At 46.1% G+C, this 22,579-nt stretch overlaps 1 protein-coding gene across 2 annotated transcripts in view; it reads right to left on the bottom strand.

Moving 5' to 3' along the window:
* Positions 1–22,579, bottom strand: part of RASA3 (RAS p21 protein activator 3) — an 897,341-nt gene that overhangs the window by 669,471 nt on the left and 205,291 nt on the right. For both annotated transcript variants that reach the window (XM_086934683.1, XM_086934684.1), the window contains exon 2: positions 4,808–4,925. In XM_086934683.1, the coding sequence (XP_086790809.1) occupies positions 4,808–4,925 (118 nt within the window). The remainder of the gene's footprint in view (positions 1–4,807; positions 4,926–22,579) is intronic.

The following is a 22,579-nucleotide window of genomic DNA, read 5'->3' as shown; positions in this document are numbered from 1 at the left end:
TGGGGCGATCCGCCCGCCATCCATACCTGAAAGACCCCCCGCCATATTAGTATTGCTGGGGGGTCCACAGCGGACGGAAAGTCCGTCCGCTGCTTTTCCGCTGGTCAACTCATCAACCAGGCAGAAAAAGGGCATGATATGGTGGCCGTGTCTGCAAGACACCGCCATCCATATTACGATGCAAGCAGAGAGGAGCCTTTCCATGGCAGCGTTGCTGCCATGGAAAGGCATGCAGTTTTTGCTGCTGGGGGCCCGGGGGTGCACATGGGGAGTACCACAGTTGCATGCACAAGGTGGCAGGCACCACGCGGTGCCTGTCACGTTGTGCATGTAAATGCACAACATGCATTTTTTACATTGCGGCGGGTGCTGCTTACAGCAACGCCCGCCGCAATGTACAAAATGCGGGATGCGACCGCCAGTGTGGCGGGCGCATCCTAATTTGAATGGCGTGACTACCAACATCGGCGGTCGGTCCCATACCCGCCGACATCGTAATAGGCCCCTAAATGTGGCCTTGATTCTTATTATAGATGCAGCAATGTTATAAACCATTAAATGAAACATAACAGGTGTTTGCACAGTGCACATCCTAGAGTCCAGAATTTGGAAGTGTTCTCATATGTCATAATAAAGAAAAAGGAGACTTTGTGTGATAAAAATGTTTGCCTACAATCACATATTTTTGGATAGCAGGGAAGACTGTATTGATCCCAGGTTATTTGGTTTCACATTTTGAAAATCGGCCACCAGATGTATGTCTCTGTCTCTGTCTCTCTCTCTTGCTTTACATCAAAGGCCAATCTTTTGTGTTTCATTCTTAACTCACAATGAGACAAACCAACAAAGACATAGGAGATCCGACTCATGACCCCCAGACTTCACTACCAATCAAGGAATGCATTTATTTGGGGGAGGGAGGGGTGTCACGTCCCAAACACCACCCCTGAAGCTAATCAGCTGGCTACAGGCATCAAATGAGTAGGCCAAGAAAACACCAACTTTCTAAAAGTGGCATTTTCAGAATTGTGACTTAAAATCCGACTTTACCATTAAAAAAGAATTGAAAATATAATTCTTTTGAGACTAAACATGAAATTTCTATCTGTTCCCAATCAAATGTTAGCACTTGTAATAAGGTAACCCAATGTTATCCTATGTGAGAGGTAGGCCTCAGAATAGTTTTTCACTACATGAACATATAAAACATTAATAGTACATTTCCAACATTTAAAATACATTGCACCCTGCCCTATGGGCTGTTTAGGGCCTACCTCAGGGGGGACTTATATGTATTCGAAAAGGAGTTTTAGGCCCAAATTTGCAGTTTAAAACTGCACACATGCTACATTGGCAGCCTTGAGACATGTTTTAAAAGGCTACTTAAGTGAGCGGCACAACACCTGCGGCAGACCTACTAGTACCATTTAATTTATAGGCCCTGGGTACACACATGTTGCACCACTTTGGTAGGGGTTTATAAGAATATTAAACGTGTCAATCAGGTGTAGTAGGCAAATTTGACCATGTTTTAAGGAATAAGCACAAGTGTTTTAGCACTGGTTAGAAGTGATAAAATGCAGAGTCCAAACGCCAACAAAAATGGGTTTAGTAAACAGGAGGACAGGAGGCATAAAGTTTGGCGGAGACACTGTAAAGAGGGATAGTTCCAACACTAATGCTTTCTTTGTGCAAATCTGCATTTCTGTAGAGCCTGCCATTAAAATAACAGGCTGGTAGTCGACTGTGTTGGTATTTTAGTTTAATTAAAACAAACTCGAAAGACGAGCATAATGGCAAAACAGATGGAGGCCCTCCGGCATTTCTAAGCATGGTCTTCCACTTAGTCAGTTGGTGTTGGTAACAAGCTACTCCTCTGGTACAGCACAGCACTTTCCTTGGTACGGCAGACATTAAACTACATTCCCCTTCCGCCAGGCCACTCTTTCTTCGGTGCTCAGGTCAAGCAAACATGTCTGCCAAATAAAAGAAAATAGACACTTTGTCTCCCCTTCGGAAACGAATGCGCATCTACGTGTGGGAAAGTTAGCATGTTCAGCCCATCAGGCTTCGTTATCAATGCTTTCTATTCAGCGAGCTTCAAAGATTGCCATGAAAACCCTCTTGAAATAATCCGACCTCTCCAAGGATGCCAGTTCCCCCTGCAGCACTTTCCAGCTTGACAGGAGTAGCAGCTTTCTGGCACCAGCCCGGCTAGAGCGGGGACAGCATATGCAGCAAAACAAATTATTAAATTAAAAGAAGAACAGGCGGCTTACTGTACAATTCCTCACTCCTCTTCTGCCAAGCACAGAAGGGGGTAAAGCACTGCGAATGGACCCCTATGGGAGATCAGAAATTCAGTGACACGCTTGGATACCACAACCTAAAGCCTAGGGGATGGCAGGTGGCACTGTCTACAGCAATCTTGTGTTCTACTGCAGTGATGTCTTGACTTTTTTTGGGTTGTGTTTGCCAATCGAAACTGACATCCCACAACCTTCCCTAACACTGACATTCATGAACGCAGGAGAAGATCCAGAACACAAAGACAAGAGTGGCTAATAACAGCTGGCATAGGAAGCCCAAGTCAATGTATTTCATTCCATTGCCCAGGCCACTGATATCTGAGTAAAAGATTCATTTGGACGCCCACCGTGGCTACTTATATCCAATCTCAGGGAGCTTTTGTGGGCGAGTAGCTTGTCCCTCAAAGATGCTGAGATAGAATACAAATATTTTTTTTTATAGCTTTATATAGCGCGAACTTGACTTATTATATCAGCGTGCTTTACATGAGCACAAGTTTCCTTACAAATGGACACAATCATTTTTGTCGGCACAGGAGATTACGTGATTTGCCCAGAATCACAGGCGGTTGAGCATCGTTGCCAAGACTTGTACCCGGTTCTCCAGCTTTGAGGTTGATGGCTCTAGCTGTAAGGCTACATCCTCTCCCTATGTAACTCCGCTCCCTGTAATCAGCCGCTGCTACTCTGCCACTTTAGCCTCTGTACGGCTCCTGAGTCTGTTTTTCTCTAAGAAACCTACTACATCTTCCAATTGCATCTCCACCAACATGACATGGGAGTAAGTGTGGCGTTTCATAGGCACTCCACACATAAATTCAGTTCACTGCTCTTCTGCACTCTATGTGACTATCATAATATCTATGGTGTGGAATTGACCGATAAAAGTACATGCATCTAGTGATCAAAAATGTGGGTTTTTGAGGGTCTTGCTGACAATGAATAATAAAAATCAGTTTGCTAACCCACAATCAGTGCAGATTGTTCCGCCAACACCATATTTAACCTCAGCTTCATTTATTTCAGGGGATTTCAGCAGAGGATCTCTGGGCACAAAGAGCTGCACACATGGACTTTTTATTCAAAGTCCCACAAAGTTTTCACAAACAAACATTCCTTTTCTTATTGTAACATCAACGTTGGAAACCAATTCCGACAAATGGAATTATATTCGAGCTATTAAAAACACTACAACTCACAATGAAGAACAGTAGGCGCAGAAATGTAAAGTTAAAACTGGCGTATTGCAGGACATGCAATTGTACCTCTTAATGCAACATTTTCAAATGTATTATCTAAAATAGGGAACCAGCAGTAGGAAACAATGGATGTCATGCAGGCGTTTTGGTTAATGTGAACAATAGTCAAGCAAGGGCAGCTGAAAAATCAGCTCTCATTGAGATGCAGCCAACAATAACGACAAACAAAATCAATCTCCATGGTAAACAATTGTTTACATGCTGTATTGTACTGTAGCATTTGCACACCGCTTTCTACACCTATAAACAGGGTGGTGCATCGCTTACACACATGGATAGCAAGCTAGGTGGTTGAGAGGGTGTTGTTTTTGTTTTCAGCCTATATGGGAAGTGTTGTCATGTTGTATGTGATGATCACTGAGATCCGGTATCATATTATGGGACGCAGCCCCACTATATTAAACAAAGAGTAATACATTGAAAATCCTGAGGCATAATTCCCAAACATCCTAGCTGTCTTCAGAAAGCCGAAGACAAAGACAAAACTTTGACTGGGTAGCCTCTTTTCTCCTTATAAAAAAAATTATGCAGCTTTAATTTCTTACCCAATTAAATTTTTTTTTAGTAGTCTTAATTGACAGTATGGCCTTATGGCTAGAGCGGTCGACCTCGAAGCTGGGGAACCGGGTTCGATTCTCGGCAACAACGCTCAACATCCTGTGATTCCAGGCAAATGACTTGTACCTCCCCGTGCCTAACAAAAATGAATGAATGAGTCCGTCTGTAACAAAACTGGTGCTCATGTAATGCGGTTCTGATACCTGATGTCTCTGGTCTAGTTTGCGTTATATAAAACTCTAAAAAAAAAACTGGAAGTTTCTGTGTGGACCTTAAATAATCATGACTGCCAGAGATGTAAGAAATCTGTGTTTGAAGGAAGCAGACTGTGCCGTTGCCAATGCTGTGCCTCCTTTAGGTCTGTTAGTGAAGCCTTAAAATACCTTTTCACCGACAAAACATCCAAACTTGTGTCCTGGTAAATGCATGTTGTTTTAATGCATGTGTGACTTTTAAAAATGGCCTCACTAATGTGATTTCCAAAAAACTGGATTTCTAGGACTACAAGCTCCTGGCCTCTTATAAACTAAGATCCAATGGCTTACGCACCCAAAAGGCAGTCCATTAAAGCACAAATTAATACTAACACATAGATGGCCCCAACAGGGAGCACTAAGTAAGTAACAGGAAAGATCTACTTCTATCAGTCATAAAAAATCATGTTGACGTGACCGTACTCACCATAATGACTTCTCCACTATTTTGGTCCTAAACACTTCTTCTTGGTCAAGGTTTACTGTGCAGTAGCAGTCCCTCATCTTGTTTGGCCCTGGGTACGATGGTAAGTTCTTTAATTCACCTAAAAATAAGAGGGGAAAAAAGTATTATAAGACATTCCAAATTGCAAGAAGACTGTTTCTAACTCCAAAAAACGAGATAGATATTTTTTTTTGCCTTTGGACAGTGGCATAGCTAGGATTTAGTCCCCGGGGACGGCCCCTGTGTTGGCTACCCTCGGCGGCCAAATCTAAGAGAGGGGGGCAGACTCCTGCCCCCAAAACTCGTGCTGCCTGGGGTGGACCGCCCCCACCCCACTTGCTACGCTACTGCCTTTGAAGGCCAAGTATTAATTTATCCTTGTTCATAAAGTACCTCATGTCGCCTCTGACATCTGCACAATCAGCTAGGAGCACATTTTGGATGTCACAGTGCATATAAGTAGAGGCAGAAGTGGCCCGTTCATAAGGGCGGAGGGGCCACGCCCCCACACCTTTTGGACATAAAGAGTGTCTGTCAGGCTCAGCAAAGGCCAGCCTAACAGTCACTCTTTATTTTCACGCCAGGAGCTAGACATGCACTAAACTTGCAGGCTCCTGGCAGCCTGAGGTGAACTTATCTGGGCTGAGGATGTCACAGCTCCTGTGGGCGTGACTTCCTCAGCTTGGTAAAGGGTCCCCGAGGCCCTCCCCCTCGTGAAAAAGGAGAGCATCAGAGATAGCCTCGTACCTGGGAGCTTCGGTTTTAATCCAAGGGCACAGTGCCTATTACTGACACCTTGTCACCGATTGGCTTTGGTCAGCAGTCTCACAGACCGCATCCTACTCTTGGACGAGGTAGGGACTGCTGTCCCACCATCCTGGCATCTCCGGGGCTTCCCTCCCCAAGAGCTGTAGCAAGTAAGTGTTGTGTTTTAATTGAGTGTTGCGTGTGTGTATGTATGTGTATTTGCGACTGCATGTTGTGAACGGGTGTGTGTGCATGCATCTGCGTGTAGATGTATGGGTGTAAGTGAGTGCGCATGTTTGTTTGAGGGCCTCCCCCCACCACCACTCTAAGCTCTTATTACCAGCCGCCACTGAGTAAAGGATCCTTAAAAAGTGTACACAGGATACAGCAGCAAGGCTAATGTTAGCATTACAAGGCTGTAAAGAATTTAGGTTGTTCTCTCTGTACTTATTACCAATCAATGGTTCTAAAAGTTATGGTTGGGGCCCGTTTTGGTTCCTTGAGGTGAGTAAATGAGTCACAATCAAAAGGTATTGTGGTGAAGAAGGAAAGGTGGCCGTCCTTGGGTAAAATTTTAGGATGTGATATACGAATGTGTGGAGGCAAGGGTTGATGGAACTTTTCTTAGGCACGCAAAAATGGCAGCTGTTGTTTAAAATACTGCAGGGCGATCTCAGCTCAGACAAGGGGAACCGAACTGATAGCTGTTGAGACGCGTGTCCAGTGATGTTGATATTCAGGTCTCAGTTATAGACAGCCTGATCTATCTATCACATACCTGCTCCTACATAACATATAATTAGAGTGCGAGGTAGGTCAGCCCGCTGCTCGTGACTTGCGGACTTTGTTGTTTGTCTCAGATCTCTGCTCCTGAGTCAATGGCTTCCCTTCTTATTCTTCTAATTGTCCGACCCAGGTCTCATGCCTGGTTGAGTTGTATCTTTCCACTGCTGAAATTAGGGGATTCTTTGTTAGGTCTAGCTTGACAGCACAGCTGTTCTGCATGACTTATTGACAATTTTCTTTTAATATGCACAGAGTTAGCATCAGCTCCGCCAACAGGAGTATTATTCTTTTAACTCGTGCTGATGGCTATTTGATGTATAATTCCACATTACAGAAAGTGTTTCCTTTGAAATGCCTGTGGGACTATTTTACATCAGAAAAGTACACTCAATCACCACACTGTTTTGAGATTCAATGCCATTTTTTGTATATGCATAGTATGCGAAAAGCAACCATTCCTACATTTATCCAAAGGACTGGCAATGTCAAGAGGGCTGAATGCCTGTTTTTAAACCCAGACCTACTTGCTTTTTCAATGCTTATTCTTTATCTTTTAGCTCTTCATGGGCGTGCCTGTTTTTCCTAGTCCTCCCCCCCCTGTTCCAGGAGACATATTTGCACCTTGCATGCCCCTGCTGTCTATTTTTTGCCCTTTTCTGCTCGTCTGTTGCTTCCCGTGGAACTCTGTTAACCCCCAATGACTCCCTGTGTTGCTCAGCTCTGCTCTGCTCCTCATTTCCAAATAAATGTTTTTTTTTTAGGAGGATCCAGCAGCTGCAAAGTGCTGCCGGGTCCCTCGTTTCCTTTTTTGCGCTGCCACTCACTTTTCTTTTTAATGTATCATTCTAAAAGGGTGTGGGACAAGTTGTAACAGTACATTAAAAATAGCATAATGGCCACCGGTGCTCCACAATACATGCACATGCATGTGTATGCATCAGTGACCATCATGGAATGACTTTATGCTCATCCAGAGTTGGCTTCTCATGCATTCACCTGCATTTGTGAAGAAGCGATGGCCATTTTGGAGTTGGGTACAGCCAATAGTGCGGTCTTTTACAGCAGGCACATATTCGTTTTGTCTGTTCTGTAGTTTTATTTCTATTGTTCATTGTCTGTTGAACCGGATCGTACTCCATGCCATGGCCCCTGGAGGTGTGGATTCCAGCCTACTCCAGGTACACTGATTATATTGTTGATAAATGTGTCCACACTGGCTGCTTACAAGAAACCATTGCCTAAAATATGTTGTCTCATTTCCACACTATTTAAATTCTGACGTATTGCTCCCACTCTGCAGATTTTCATGTACATGACAGACAGAAAGATTATGGGTGCGACCCAAATACGTGGATCAATCTAACAGCAATTTCTTTTTAGGCAGCATTTCGTAGTGCAATTTTGCCATCTCTATGTGAATGGTACCCAAATTACCAACCTGAAAAGAGTAGAAGGTTGAATTGATGCTACCCGGAAGTGACAACTGGTTCAGTAGTCAACAGATGTCAGCGGTGACTGTCTACTGACTACAAAAACCTTGTCAGAGTCCTGACCAAACACCACCTTCCTCTGCCCCAATCTTTTGCTGAAATTTAAGAAGATTTTCCCCCTTTCTTCATGGAAAAAGTAGCAATGATCCACCTGACCACACCCGCAGACACTGCTCACCTAACTCCAATCCCTCACTTTCACTCCTTCAACTCTATGAATAGTTTTCACCCCTCACTTTAAATTTAGTATGACAACTCTGCTTCAGTTCTACTTTGAGGGCAACTACTTCCTTGACAACAGCCAGGGCAGTTTCCATCTCCCGAATCAGTTTCAGTGATCATGTTAATCCTTGAGGAAATGGAAATGCTAAAAAAGGGTGGTAGTATCTACATAGTATTTTTATGGACTTGCTGGCAGCGGCCCGTTGCCTTCTGATCCCCATGTTCTTAATAATGACTGAAGTTCAAGACTCAATACTAACTTACATTGCTTCCTTTCTCTGTAATCATAGCTATGTAATGCTCTGTCTTTCCAGTGCAAGTCCCAAAACATTGAAAGGGGTTTAACTGGCTCTAAAAACGTCTCCCTCTTTTTCTACATTTATGAGCGCCCCAACCCTTTCTAATATGGATGTTTTGAATTTCTGCCCGTAAACTGACAACACATTCAACCTGAGAAAGATGGACAGAAACTCTGATATCACATCCTCAATTACCATCAGTGCATGTCCCCGATACATTGCTGAATGCAAGACTCCTAAGCTGATGCTGAATTGAGACCAAATTGTACTCTCAATTGCCAACTCCTTCTGAGTATTGGCCTTCATCCATCTGCTAAAGAAATTCAAGAATGCCCACCGTTCACCTTGAAGCCCAAGAACACCATCTGCGGCATCCCTCAAGGCTTATCCCTCAGCCCCACTCTGATCAATGCCTACATGACCCCACTGGCCAACATCGTCAGAAACCATGGACTGAATATCATCTCCAACTCAGATGACACCCAGCTCATCCTCTCTCTACCTGAAGAACCATTCACCGTGAGGGCCAATTTCCCTGGTGCATGACCAGCGTCACTGACTGGATGCAAAACAACTGCCTGAAACTCAACACAGACAAGACAGAAGTTCTGATCTTTGGTAACCACATCTGCCCATGGGATAACTCATGGTGGTCTGCTGAACTGGGACCCTCTACCACCCCCATGCACTATGGCCGTCACCTCAGCATCATCTTGGACAGCAAACTCACCAGGAAGAACCAGATCAAGGCAGTCTCCTCTGTCTGTTTCCTCACTCTGTGCATGCTCAGAAAGATCTTCAAATGGTGTCCAGTCTCCAACAGACGCACCGTCACATAAGCCCTCATCACCAGTCACTTGGACAACGGTAATGCACTATACTCAGGAATTACGACATACCTCCTAAAAAGATTGCAGACCGTTCAGAACTCAGCGGCCAGACTCATCCTCGACTTCTCCAGACGGACCCAAGACACGCCTCACCTGAATATACTCCACTTACTCCCATCCACAAGAGATGCCAATCAAGATTTTAACACACAACTACAAAGCCCTGTACAACCAAGGACCAACCTACATCAACCACAGCTCCTCCTCCTTCTCCCTTGCACACATCTCATGCATCCCCCAAAGCAACAGTGGAGGGCACTCATTCTCCTACCTTGCTGCAAAGGCCTGAAAAGGCCTCCCCCTCCATCTCTGGACCTCTCCCTCCCTCCAGGAATTCAGAAAGGGATTCAAGACCTGGCTATTCAACTGATGCCATCCGAGCAGCTTGGCTCTCTGCACCTAGATACTCTCACGGGTGATAGGCAGCGCCCTATATATTTGGTCTTATTGAATTCGGTTTGATTGATCAAATTCTTCCCCTATGTCAAAAACCTTGTTGCTCACCCACATAATGCTCACTGTCTTCCAGAATTCGATTTGTGCATAATCTCTGCTCTTTTCCCCTCCAAACCCTCAACATCTACTTTCCTATTTGATGTTCATTCTCAGTGAATGTGGAAAAAAACTAATTTCGACAACAGCAAAAGCATTTCCAGGCACCGCCCTTTATTTCACATCTCCAGGTTCCAGAGGATTCAGCTCGCAGTACCCAGCTTAGCTCTAAAAGAAGTTATTCTGTCTGCCTTATTTGCCCCCAACTCCCCCAGTAGTCAAATAAGCCAATCACCAGGCCCATCATTCATTGTAACCTTAATCCAAAATTAGGACCACACCTGAAAACGTGGTCATCAATTCAAACTTCATCTTTTTTCCTCATTTCAAAAGTTCATGTTATGGTAAACAAGCCTTTGTAGGTCTTGCATCAAAAATTTGATACAGCCACCTCCCGTCCTGCGCCTGATTAGTGGCATTCCCGACCATCAAGTCCTTTGGTAAAATCTTAAATGTGGCTATTTTAAGCAGTAATAATCCTTCGCCCTTGAAACTTCACAATCCCTTACATTTTGGATACCTGGCCGGTGAATACTGCACTAAATATTGAATATTATTATTGTTATAGTGATCAATAATGATAATACAATAATAATTATCCTCATCTAAAAATAAAATAAATAAATGTGTCTAAAAAATGTCAACAAAGCTTCAAAGCATGTGGTACTATAGTCAATATTAAACCTCTGACAATGTAATGGTGACTGTCTGTTATGACGACCCTTTGGCGGGAAAGTCCTGACAATGGTGAAGAAAACAAAAGGTAAATGGGTACAGACTACAAGCCACCAACATTAGTTATTCGACCTGAGAAGATCATGAACACTCCCAAATGTTTTTCTTTCTTACATGCATGAGGGTACTCATTAACAAAACACTAGCTTGTGATACAAGGTCAATAAACTAAAGAGAAATAACAAACAGCAGACTAACTTCATAAGGAGGCAAATAAAACATAAGGCAATGTTTAAAATCACCTTGGCTAAATAGTTAGTTTCAGCCTAAGAAACTAAAGGATAAATAATGAGTATGAAACTGCATATAAACTAGTAAATATTCTATTTTATTCAAATTAATAGGAAAGTTGGACATCCATTACATATTGTTGCAACGCATCAAGGAGTATTGAATGTGAGGGTTCTAATCGGTGTTTAGCCAAAAGGACAGAATTGGGCCTTGCATTGTTTGTTCTCATTGCCCTTCCAAAATCCATGTTACCTTTGGTGAGGTTCCTGTGCTTAAAACATATGTAGGTTAAGTCTGGAGTGACAGAGACTCCCTCTCTCTCTGAACAAGTGTTTAGTTTGTAAAAGAAATACAGCAATAAATAAATAAGTGCAGGGGCCCACAGTATTCCTTCGGGAGCCTGGAGCGGCCGAATCCCAGGCAGCAGGATACCCAGGTTGCCTAGTCTTGATTCCACCTCAGGCCACTTTCTTTCACCGCTCTATACTTCCTGTCCCTTATCTTAATCTTGCAGGTTTTTTTTGTCATTCTCTCCTCTTGTCTCTGTTTTCCTATCATTCTCTTCCTCATTTCTGCCTTTCTCTCTCTTACTCTGGGTCAAAGTATGATGAAAAAAATTCAGATCCTCCACCTGCTCGTCCAGGGAAACCTTCCGCATTGTAAAAAACTCCTCATAATTCCAGACCCCCCCTCCCCTGGACCCCTCCAGTCACCGCTGCAATGAGGTTGCCGAATTTTTTGATGACAAAATCCAAAATATTCTCAAGCTCCTCCCTCCCAACAGGACTGACCACCTACCAGAACCCCTACCTTCTGTGTATCAGCACATGGACCCTAGCCTAAAATCATTCTCTCCCATCACAGAGGATATATTTCTTCCCATCCTCCAATCAATTAAAAGCAGCTCCCCACTGGACCCAGCTCCGCTAAACATCTTAAAATTAGTCGCACCTACCATCATTTCCCCGATGGCTAAATTGATCAACACCTCCCTTTCACAGGGCATCGTCCCCCCGAATTGGAAGAGGGCCATAGTAAAAGCACTCCTAAAAAAAAAACACCTTGACCCTTCTGAGCTGTGTAACTACCGACCCATCTCCCTACTGCCCGGAATCGAAAAATGTGTCAACCACCAGCTCTCCGCCTTCCTCGAATCAGGTGAATTACTCCACTCCTCCCAGACGGGCTTTCGCCCGGGCCAAGGCACTGAAACCGCCCTGATTGCTGTGGTAGAAGAGGCTAGAAAGATCCTCGACTCAGAAGGATCAGTGGCAGTGATCCTACTGGACCTGAGCGCAGCCTTTGACACCGTGAACTATCTTACCCTGGTCCACCCGCTCAAGGGATTGGGAATCACCGGCTCTGCCCTATCCTGGCTGAAATCCTTCCTCCACAACCGATCCTTCCAAGTGCTTGAGGGCAACTCTAAATCCCACGTGACCCCTGTGCACTGCGGTGTTCCCCAGGGCTCCTCCCTGGGCCCTACACTCTTTAACGTGTACATGTCTCCCCTGGAGAAAATAGTTACCCCTCATGGTGTTAAACTTGTGACTTACGCTGACGATACCCAGCTCATTGTCTCACTGAGTCAGCTGGATCGTTCCCCCGACGACCTTTGCTCCTGCCTCAAAGACATAACTCACTGGATGGACAGCTCACACCTCAAACTAAACAGTGATAAAAGAGATTCTGGATCTGGGCAATCAATCTTACTTCTCACCCAAGACCATGTGGCCGCCCTGTATGGGACCTGAACCAATCCCAAAACAAGACATTAGGGGCCAGAAGTAGGTAAGTTAATTTTACCGATTCATAAATACCGAATTTTACCAATTCGGTATTTATGAATCGGTAAAATACAAGGGGGGAGATGTAGAAAGAATCGGTAATTGGATTACCGATTCTGTAGGAATCGGTATTTACCGAATCGGTAAATACCGATTCGGTAATGCCCATTGATTCCTATGGGCATTGAAGCCCATAGGAATCAAAGGGCATTACCGAATCGGTATTTACCGATTCGGTAAATACCGATTTTTGCAAGGGTGCACGGGGTGTCACTTTGACACCCTCTAGCACCCCGATTTAAGGCATGTGTGACATGTGGCACACAGACATGCCCTAAGGGCATGTCCGTCTGTCACATGCCATAGGTGTGCATGCACACATGTGCATGCACACCTGGAATCGGTATTTTACCACCCAATTGGATTGGGTGGTAAAATACCGATTCGGTAAGGTCTGTGGGACTCAGAAGAGTCCCACCTACATTGCAAAATTACCGAATCGGTAAAAATACTGATTCAGTATTTTACCGATTCGGTATTTTACCGATTCGGTAAATTTACCGATTCGGTAAATTTACCGATTTTGTAAAAAGGTGCCCTACATCACAAATGACCATTTACCGGTTGGTAACGGCCGAAATCGGCCGTTACCGGTCGGTAAATGGCCACCTACATCTGGCCCTAAGAGCCTGGGAGTATGGCTTGACCAGGACCTCACGTTTAACACCCAAGCTAGGAAAATCGCGGGGCCTGCTATGACATCCTCCGGACTACCCGCAAAATCCTTCCACTCCTTCCACCTAATTCCAGGAAGCTCCTAATTCAGGGCCTCATACTATCCAGATTGTATTATGGCAACGCCCTATATCTCGTTGCCCGCAGAAAAGTCATTGACAAACTACAAGTAGTCCAAAACTCTGCAGCCAGGCTTCTAACTGACACTAACAATAGGTGCTCAGCAAAACCTGCTTTAAGTTCGCTCCACTGGCTCCCCATACAGGAGAAAGTACACTTCAAAACCCTATGCACTACCCACAAAATTCTCCATGGCAGGGGCCCCCCATCCTAAAAGACATCATCAGACCCTACAAAGCCAACAGGAACCTTCGGTCTGTCCATCTACATCTAGCCTTCATGCCTAGAATTAAGAGGGCTCGCACAGAGGGCCGCCTCTTTTCCTACAATGCCCCCAAAGCTGTGGAACTCCCTACCCCTTGCCATTCGCGCTGAACCCAAACTTCTCTCCTTCCGTAGACTCCTGAAAACCTGTCTCTCCCCGTAAAATCCATCTCCCCGCCAGCTCACTCACTAGCGCTGGGACGCTCCTGGGCAGCCATGAGCTTTATAAATCCTTTTTCATTTCATTTCATGATGAAAAATGTGATATTGCTCCCAAAAATGAGTGCTTGTGCCACCCACCAGCAAAAACCTAAGCACACTTGTGTGATACCTCGGTAAGTGGACTATGGCCATAAGAAATAACATAAGGAGGCCTGCAGAGCTGCTCAAAACTGCCAGCTTACTGAAAACATAGGGAGACCAGGCGTCCCGGATTTGCCCTGACAGTCCCTGGTTTTCACCCGCTGTCCCGACAGATTTTAGCAGTTTTTAGAGGGCGTCGGCTAAAATCAGCGAGAAACACTTATTGGGTGTTCTGAAGTTGTGCTAGTTAGCAGCTGTTAAAACGAAGCAATTGAATAAACAGGTATGATACTGGCTTTAGAAATTACATTTTATTAATGTTCTTAGTGCTTCTTCTGTGCTCCTATGTTGATAAGAGTTGTCATTCTGCGCAGCACAGTTGATTTAAAATTGTAGTCCTTCTTCTATTTCTGCATAAATGTCCCGGTTTTTACTTCTCAAGATCTGGTCTCCATATGAAAATATAAAGTGTGCAACTATTTCTCACAATTGTTCCACCATCACACTGCTAAGTGCTACCTCGCACAACACCATAACCTCACTTAGGTGGGCATCACAAAAACATGGAAGCTCTTCCCACAGGGAATGAAAACAAAGACCACATACCTTTGGAACCACATGCCGCACAGAGAGTAAGTAGCGTGCTACTTGTGAATAGGGTGACCAACCATCTGTAAATTTCATGGGCAGTCCGTAAATTGGACCTCACATCCGTTGTCCGTGAGGATCCCTTTTACGGATGCCTTTTGTAATTTTGGGCCTTTCAGAGAACAGAGCTGTTCCCCTGCAAAAGGCCTCAGCTCCCTGATGGGGGCCGCCTTGCACTCCTCTGAGCACAAGAGCAGCCCCATCCTGCCCATTGTCATTCTGTGTGGGGATGATTGCCACATACAGAATGACAATGGGTCAGTCTCGGCTGGCACAGCATGTGGTAGCCTCCTCCAGCCTCGGTCCAGGGCAGGGCATTCTGTCACATGGAAGTGCAAAAACGCCCATGCTCTTGCTAGGTGAGAATCCAGTTAACCAAAGGAAGGCGGTGAAAAAGGAAAGGATTATAATTATAGTATAACAGCCAAGGTAGCAGTTTTTTTTATGCAACTAACTAACATTGACAAAGCCAATAGTTCTGGCTTGTTGTAGGTGTAACATTACTTGTTCTAGGTGTAACGTTACTTGTTGTAGTATATGTCTGGATGCAATAACAGAAGCAACAAAATTACCAGTCGGGCGGCACATTATATTAAGCAAAGATTTTTAGCTGATGTGTTTTAAGCCACACGTTTTATTACATCGAACACCCTTTTGGAGAGACCCCCCTAGTTTTTTCATCGCACTTAAAGCTCTGGAAACAAGTCAAGTCAAGTCAAGTCAAGTCATAAAATTTGTATAGCGCACTACATACCCAGAGGGTTTCAAGGCGCTAAGGAGGGGAAGGAGGATTACTTGTCAAATATCCACGTTTTAAGTTGTTTTCTGAATGCTAGGTGGTTCTGGGTAAGGCGAAGGTAAGCAGGGAGTGAGTTCCATGTTTTAGCAGCCAGGTAAGAAAAGGATCTGCCTCCCATGGTGGTCTTGTTGATGCGAGGTACAGTGGCGAGGGCTTGGCTGGAAGAACGTAGTTGGCGGGAGGGGGTGTAGAAGGATATTCGTGAGTTGAGGCAATCTGGTCCGATGTTGTAGAGTGATTTGTGTGCGTGGGTAAACAGTCGGAAAGTGATCCTCTTATTGACGGGTAGCCAGTGGAGGTCTTTAAGGTGAGCAGAGATGTGTTCGTTGCGTGGGATGTCTAATATGATCCTGGCTGAGGCGTTTTGGATTCGTTGGAGTTTCTTCTGGAGTTTTGCGGTAGTACCTGCGTAGAGGGTGTTTCCGTAGTCCAGTCGGCTCGTGACTAGAGCGTGGGTGACTGTTTTCCTTGTTTCGGCGGGGATCCAGCGGAATGTTTTTCTGAGCATGCGAAGAATGTTGAAGCAGGAAGAGGATACGGCGCTGACTTGTCTGTTCATTGAGAGTGAAGAATCCAGGATGATGCCTAGGTTCCGTGCGTGGTCTGTCGGGATGGGTGCTTTTCCGAGGGCTTCCGGCCACCAGGAGTCGTCCCATGCAGAGGGGGAAGTACCTAAGATGAGGACTTCTGTTTTGTCTGAGTTCAGTTTCAGACGGCTTTGTTTCATCCATTCGGCAACTTCTTTCATTCCTTCGTGTAGGTTGGTTTTGGCGGTGTTGGGGTCATTGGTGAGAGAAAGGATCAGTTGAGTGTCGTCCGCGTAGGAGATGATGTTGAGGTTGTGTTGGCGTGCGATGGCCGCGAGGGGGCTCATGTATACGTTGAAGAGTGTGGGGCTGAGTGAGGATCCTTGTGGTACGCCGCAGATGACTTCAGAGGCCTCGGACTTGAATGGTGGAAGGCGGACTCTCTGGGTTCTTCCGGTGAGGAACGAGGTGATCCATTCAAGTGCTTTTCCTTGGATACCGATGTTTTTGAGGCGTTGTAAAAGGGTGCTGTGGCAGACTGTGTTGAATGCTGCAGAGAGGTCAAGGAGGATGAGGGCGACTGTGTCTCCATTGTCCAGTAGAGTTCGAATGTCGTCTGTTGCTGCGATGAGGGCGGTCTCCGTGCTGTGTTTTGCTCGGAAGCCAGATTGTGAGGGGTCGAGGGATTTGTTGGCTTCGAGGAAGGCGGCGAGCTGGTTGTTGACAGCTTTCTCGATGACTTTGGCCGGGAATGGAAGAAGCGAGATGGGGCGGTAATTTTTGAGTTCGGTGGGGTCTGCTGTTGGTTTTTTCAGAAGGGCGGTGAGTTCAGCGTGTTTCCAGTCTTCTGGGAAGGTGGCGGAGTTGAAGGAACAGTTGATGACGTCTCGGAGGTGCGGTGCTATGACGGAGTCTGCTTTGTTGAAGATGTGGTGGGGACATGGGTCTGTGGGGGATCCTGAGTGGATGGAATTCATCAGGCGGATGGTGTCCTCAGTGGAGATTGGGTTCCAGACGTTAAGGGTGTTCACGGGGGGAAGATGATCAGCAAAAGGTGGGGTGAGTTGGAATCCGGGTTGGTTGTCGAAGCTGTTGTGGATGTCTGCAATCTTGTTGTGGAAAAATGAGGCTAGGGAGTTGCAGAGGGTTTGAGAGGGGGTGATGTCGTTGGAGTTGGCTGAGGGATTGGAAAATTCCTTGACGATGTTGAAGAGTTCCTTGCTGTTGTGGGCGTTGTTGTCGAGTCGATCCTTGAATGCTGTTTTCTTGGCTTTTCGGATCAGTTGATGGTGTATGCGAGTGGCGTTTTTGAAGGCGTCCTTGGTGCTAGTGGTTGGGTCTTTTTTCCAGGCCTTTTCAAGGGAGCGGCAGAGTTTCTTGGACTTCTTGAGATCGTCGTTGAACCATGATGCCTTCTTGCTGCCAGGTTTGTTTTGACGTTTTTTCAGTGGTGCTAGGGTGTCAGCGGTGTTGGATAACCATAGGGTGAGGTTGGCGACGGCTTCGTTGGCGTTAGAAGAGAGGGCTGGGGAGTTTCGGAGGAGCGATGCGGAGATTTGGTCCGTGGTGATTTTGTTCCAGTTTCTTTGCAGGGTAGGTTGGAGGTGGATGTTGGGTTTTGGTTTGTTGTAGGTGAAGTGAACGCAGCTGTGGTCAGTCCAGAGGAGGTCCGTGGTGTGGCTGAAGGAGACATGATTGCTGGATGTGAAGATGGGGTCGAGTGTGTGACCTGCGATGTGAGTGGGGGAAGTGACTAGTTGTTTAAGTCCGAGGTTGGCAAGGTTGTCCAAGAGGGTGGTGGTGTTGCGGTCGTTGATCTTTTCAAGGTGAAAGTTGAGGTCTCCCAGAAGGATGTAGTCTTTGGAGGGGAGCGCGTGTGGAGTGATGAAGTCCGTGATGTCTTCACTGAATTTTGTTCGGGGTCCTGGTGGTCTGTAGAGGAGAGTGCCTCTTAGTGTTGTTTTGGGGTCGATGTGGATCTGGAAGTGAAGGTGTTCGGAGTTGGCGAGGTTGGCGTCAGAGCTGGTTGAGATGCGGATTGATTTCTTGTGGACGATAGCGATTCCTCCTCCTGTGTGGCTGGTGCGGTCTTTGCGAGTGATCTTATAGTCTTCAGGGATGGCAATGGTGATGTCTGGGGCGGAGGAAGCGTTCATCCATGTTTCTGTTAGGAAGGCGATGTCTGGAGAGATGGTATCTAGTAGATTCCATAGGTCAATGGCGTGCCTGTGGACCGATCGGGTGTTGAGAAGGATGCATTGTAGGTGGTCGGGGTCGGGAGACAGTGGTGTGGTCGTAGCGGTGATGATGTCGGTGGCGCTGAATTTGCAGGAGAAGCAGGAGAAAGGTCCATGGGTGTGTCCAGGAGCGGCTTGGACGCATTTGGGGGCGCGACCGGGGTTAAGGGCTAGGAGGGTGGCGGCATCGTAGGTAATGCGGGAGGACTGGACAGTGCGAGGGGCAGGGGATCTGGCGCTGGGCGCGGTCCAGGCGCGGACGGGCGTAGACGGGCTTACCTTTGGCGCACCTTCGGCGCGAATTGGGCGCGGTCGCTGCGCGTGAACGCTGCGCGCGGGAACTACTGTCATATATGGATAGTGGAGGGGGAGGGGCGAGGGAGGGTCAGCTGTGAAGGCGGGAGCGGGGCGGAGACTCGGGCAGGGTGAGACAACAACAACATCAACAGCAAAATGGCCGGCAGCGTGGGACGGACGGAGAAGCAACCAAAGTAAAGCAAAGTGTGTAGAAGGCACTTAAATTAAGTCAGTCAAGGCAACACAAAGCGATGGCACAATAATATCAGCAGTCACTTAGTAGGAGAGGTGGTTCTGCGCTGTGAGGCACACTGAACAGACAAGTACAGAGAAAACGATCTTGCAATGTAAGTGGACCAAATTAATAACAGCGATCTTGGCAATCAAATTGGTCTTGCAGTGCGAGGTGATTTACACTAAATGCGGCGATGCGTGCAGCAATGTGGTTCTTCAGAGCGGGATATTTAAAATAACTCGCGGCGGTTTTATCACAATAAAGCGCTTCTACAGTGCGAGATAGTTAAATTAAATGCAGCGCTGTGCGCAATTAAGCGGTAATGGCTGTGAGTGTAGGCAGCTGGGGAGAGCAACGATACCAGTCTGTTAGAGGAGGCAGGTCGGGGAGCAGCGTGGAGGAGCGGCCGTGTCTGTTGTAAGCAGGACGGTCACAGCGCTATCTTCACGGCGTGGGCCTGATAGTCTCAGTGGGAGGGAGGGTCAGCTGTGAAGGCGGGAGCGGGGCGGAGACTCGGGCAGGGCGAGACAACAACAACATCAACAGCAAAATGGCCGGCAGCGTGGGACGGACGGAGAAGCAACCAAAGTAAAGCAAAGTGTGTAGAAGGCACTTAAATTAAGTCAGTCAAGGCAACACAAAGCGATGGCACAATAATATCAGCAGTCACTTAGTAGGAGAGGTGGTTCTGCGCTGTGAGGCACACTGAACAGACAAGTACAGAGAAAACGATCTTGCAATGTAAGTGGACCAAATTAATAACAGCGATCTTGGCAATCAAATTGGTCTTGCAGTGCGAGGTGATTTACACTAAATGCGGCGATGCGTGCAGCAATGTGGTTCTTCAGAGCGGGATATTTAAAATAACTCGCGGCGGTTTTATCACAATAAAGCGCTTCTACAGTGCGAGATAGTTAAATTAAATGCAGCGCTGTGCGCAATTAAGCGGTAATGGCTGTGAGTGTAGGCAGCTGGGGAGAGCAACAATACCAGTCTGTTAGAGGAGGCAGGTCGGGGAGCTGCGTGGAGGAGCGGCCTATGTGCAGGGGCATAGTGAACCCTGCCCCACCCCACCCCTTGCTTTAGGAACTATAGCGAAGGTGGAATTCTTGATGGGTCTCATAATTATTGTGAAAAGGTGAGTGAGTAAGTAGGTGAAGTGATGGGTGGATGGATAGCTGGATAGATGAGTGAAATGATGGATGGATGGGAGAGTGAAAGGGTGGATGATGGGAGACAGAATGGGTGGATGGATGAGTGAAATGATGGATGGATTGATGAATTGATAAGTGAAAGGGTGAATTGATAAGTGAAAGGGTGAATGGATGGACGTGAAAGGGTGAATGGATGGACGTGAAAGGGTGAATGGATGGACGTGAAAGGGTGAATGGATGGACGTGAAAGGGTGGATCAAAGGGCGGGTAGATGGACAAAAGGATGTATAGATGAGTGAAAGGGTGAATGGATGAGAGAAAGTATGGATGGGTGAGTGAAAGGGTGGATGGGTGAGTGAAAGGATGGATGAATGATAGGTTCAATAGATGGATTCATGGATGGATGGGTGGGTGGATGGAAGGATGGATGGCTAAGTGAAAGGGTAATTGAAAGAGAAAGGGGGATGCGTAAATGGATGACTGAATGGGTGGAAGGATGAGTGACTGGATGGATGAATGAGTTAGTGAAAGGATGGCTGGATAGGTAAATGGCTGGATGGATGAGTGAATAGATTGATGGGTGGAAGAGTTGATGGATGAGTGTACAGATGGATAAGGTAAAAGGGTGGAAGGATGGATAATGGATGAGTAAAAGGGTGGATTGAGGGATGGATGAGTGAAAAGATGGATGGAAGGACACATGATGGATAGTTTTGTAAATGGTTGAATATGGACATGGATGGGCACACAGATGGAAGGACAGAATGAATGGTGAAAGACTGAATGATGGATGAAAGTATGATTACATATCGTAAGCCCCATTATCTTAAGCAACATTTCCTATACATTGACTTTCACATTTAAATGAGTGATTGTCTGTATATAATGTGTGTGTGTTGTAACGCACTCCAACACTTTGCCCCAAATTCTTGGGATGAGTAGTACTATAGAAGAAATTAAATACACATGAGAGAGGTTCTATGTGAAGATGAGAGGCGCCATTGGAGGGTGGTAGCAAGGGCAGACTGGCCGGACCGGGCATCAGGTGTTTTCTCTGGGAACTGAAAAGGTGGGGGCGGTTTTGTTACCACAAAAAGACCTACACATTTGCTTAAAGCTTCATGCATACTGACAAACCATGAAGTGCACAATTGTCTCAACCAAATATAAACTTATTTTCACTTGTACTTTAGTTGTTGTCTATTTAATTACTTATATACTATTGCATATCCTCCTCTGATGTGTCTGTAAAACGTAACTTTTGTCCTGAATTTGGACCTCCTGTCCTGAATTTTTGTCCTAAATTTTGACCCCTTTGTCCTGAATTTTTACACTCACTGTCCTGAATTTACACCCATGCCAGTTGGTCGTCCTACTTGTGAAGGAAAGAGCTTCAGCGACACCCATAGGGGCACTAAACGGTATATACATTTTAGACTACAATACAGTGCACTGCTGCAGACTAGGTCTCGCGCTGACTTGGCAGACCTTCCTGAGTCAAGGGCAAATCTTTCGACTCCTTGGCGGGAGTTTACAGACGCAGCTGTTTACACTCTCCGGGGAGCTCCCGAGCGTGTCGATGGTTATCAGGAAGTCCCGTGCACACATGCTGGCCTCATCTGATAAATCACGAAGAAAACAGCCAGCAGCGAAGGGGTGGGGTGAACGAGGGACGGAGGAAATGCGAGGCAGGCCAACAAGTGCGGCCTTCATTCATCACGCAGCTGCGGATCAGCGCCGACAAGCACCTCATTGACACTGCCATTCTCAGCCTCAGCCGTGTCCAGGGGGCGCGAGCAGCTGACGGGACCGAGAGATGAACCGTGTCTAGTCTCGTGAGAAGTTTCTTGCTCGCGTGATCTGATGGCAAGGAGGAGAACGTTCTTATGCCTTAGAGACATCCTAAATTGCCCTGTGTTTATGGTTAACAGTCACGGAGTAGTCCACGACACGACATACCTAAATTGCTCTATATTTTCATTTTACAGACCATTTTACAGACCACTGTGGTACTTTCTTCGAGAGACGTGAACCAAAAACGAAAACTTACAGAATGCACTAAGTTGTGAAATACAAGCCAGCAGTACTACACTGATGCATCCCTACTGGCTCATAGTTATTTGGTAACCATACACTACCATATAAGGTTTACATTCTTCCCTTCTATGCTGGACAGCAGATATGAATTCACTCATGCCACTGGCTCACCTTTGACCACATGCGTTTATCTGGGCAATGGGGCAGGCCATAAACAGATATGCTTTGGCTGGCAAGAAGTTTCAGGTTAGAGTAAAATTCCAGCTTTCCTATGGAATAGCATTAAATACAGTCTCCTCCAGATACTGTCTCAAGTGCCATGACACCAGGGTCTCACTAGACCTTGTGTGGCAGGGATAGTCAGACTTTAAAGTGGCTGCCTCGAGTTTGAGGGTCCTTTCTGCCAAGTGCAAGCTGCTTGCAGCAAGATCGTTTTGTCACCTGATTACCTGAATTCCCTGAAAGAAGTAGATTACTCTATTTTGCTTTAATTTAGGATTTCCAGTGCTTGAAATGGAAACACTGAAGTGCAGGTACTCTGTGCCAGAGTACCTTCTTGTTTCTGAGAAGTGTCGGTACTCTCAATTAAAAGTATTACATTCCTCTTGAGAAGTGCTGGTACTCTCCCTCTCAAAATAAAAAAGTGAAGGTACTCAGTA

This window comes from Lissotriton vulgaris, chromosome 8, assembly GCF_964263255.1.
Source record: "Lissotriton vulgaris chromosome 8, aLisVul1.2, whole genome shotgun sequence".
In the NCBI taxonomy this organism is placed as follows: Eukaryota; Metazoa; Chordata; class Amphibia; order Caudata; family Salamandridae; genus Lissotriton; species Lissotriton vulgaris.
The sequence above is the reverse complement of the archived record's forward strand: the minus strand, read 5'-3'. Positions and strand labels throughout refer to the sequence as shown.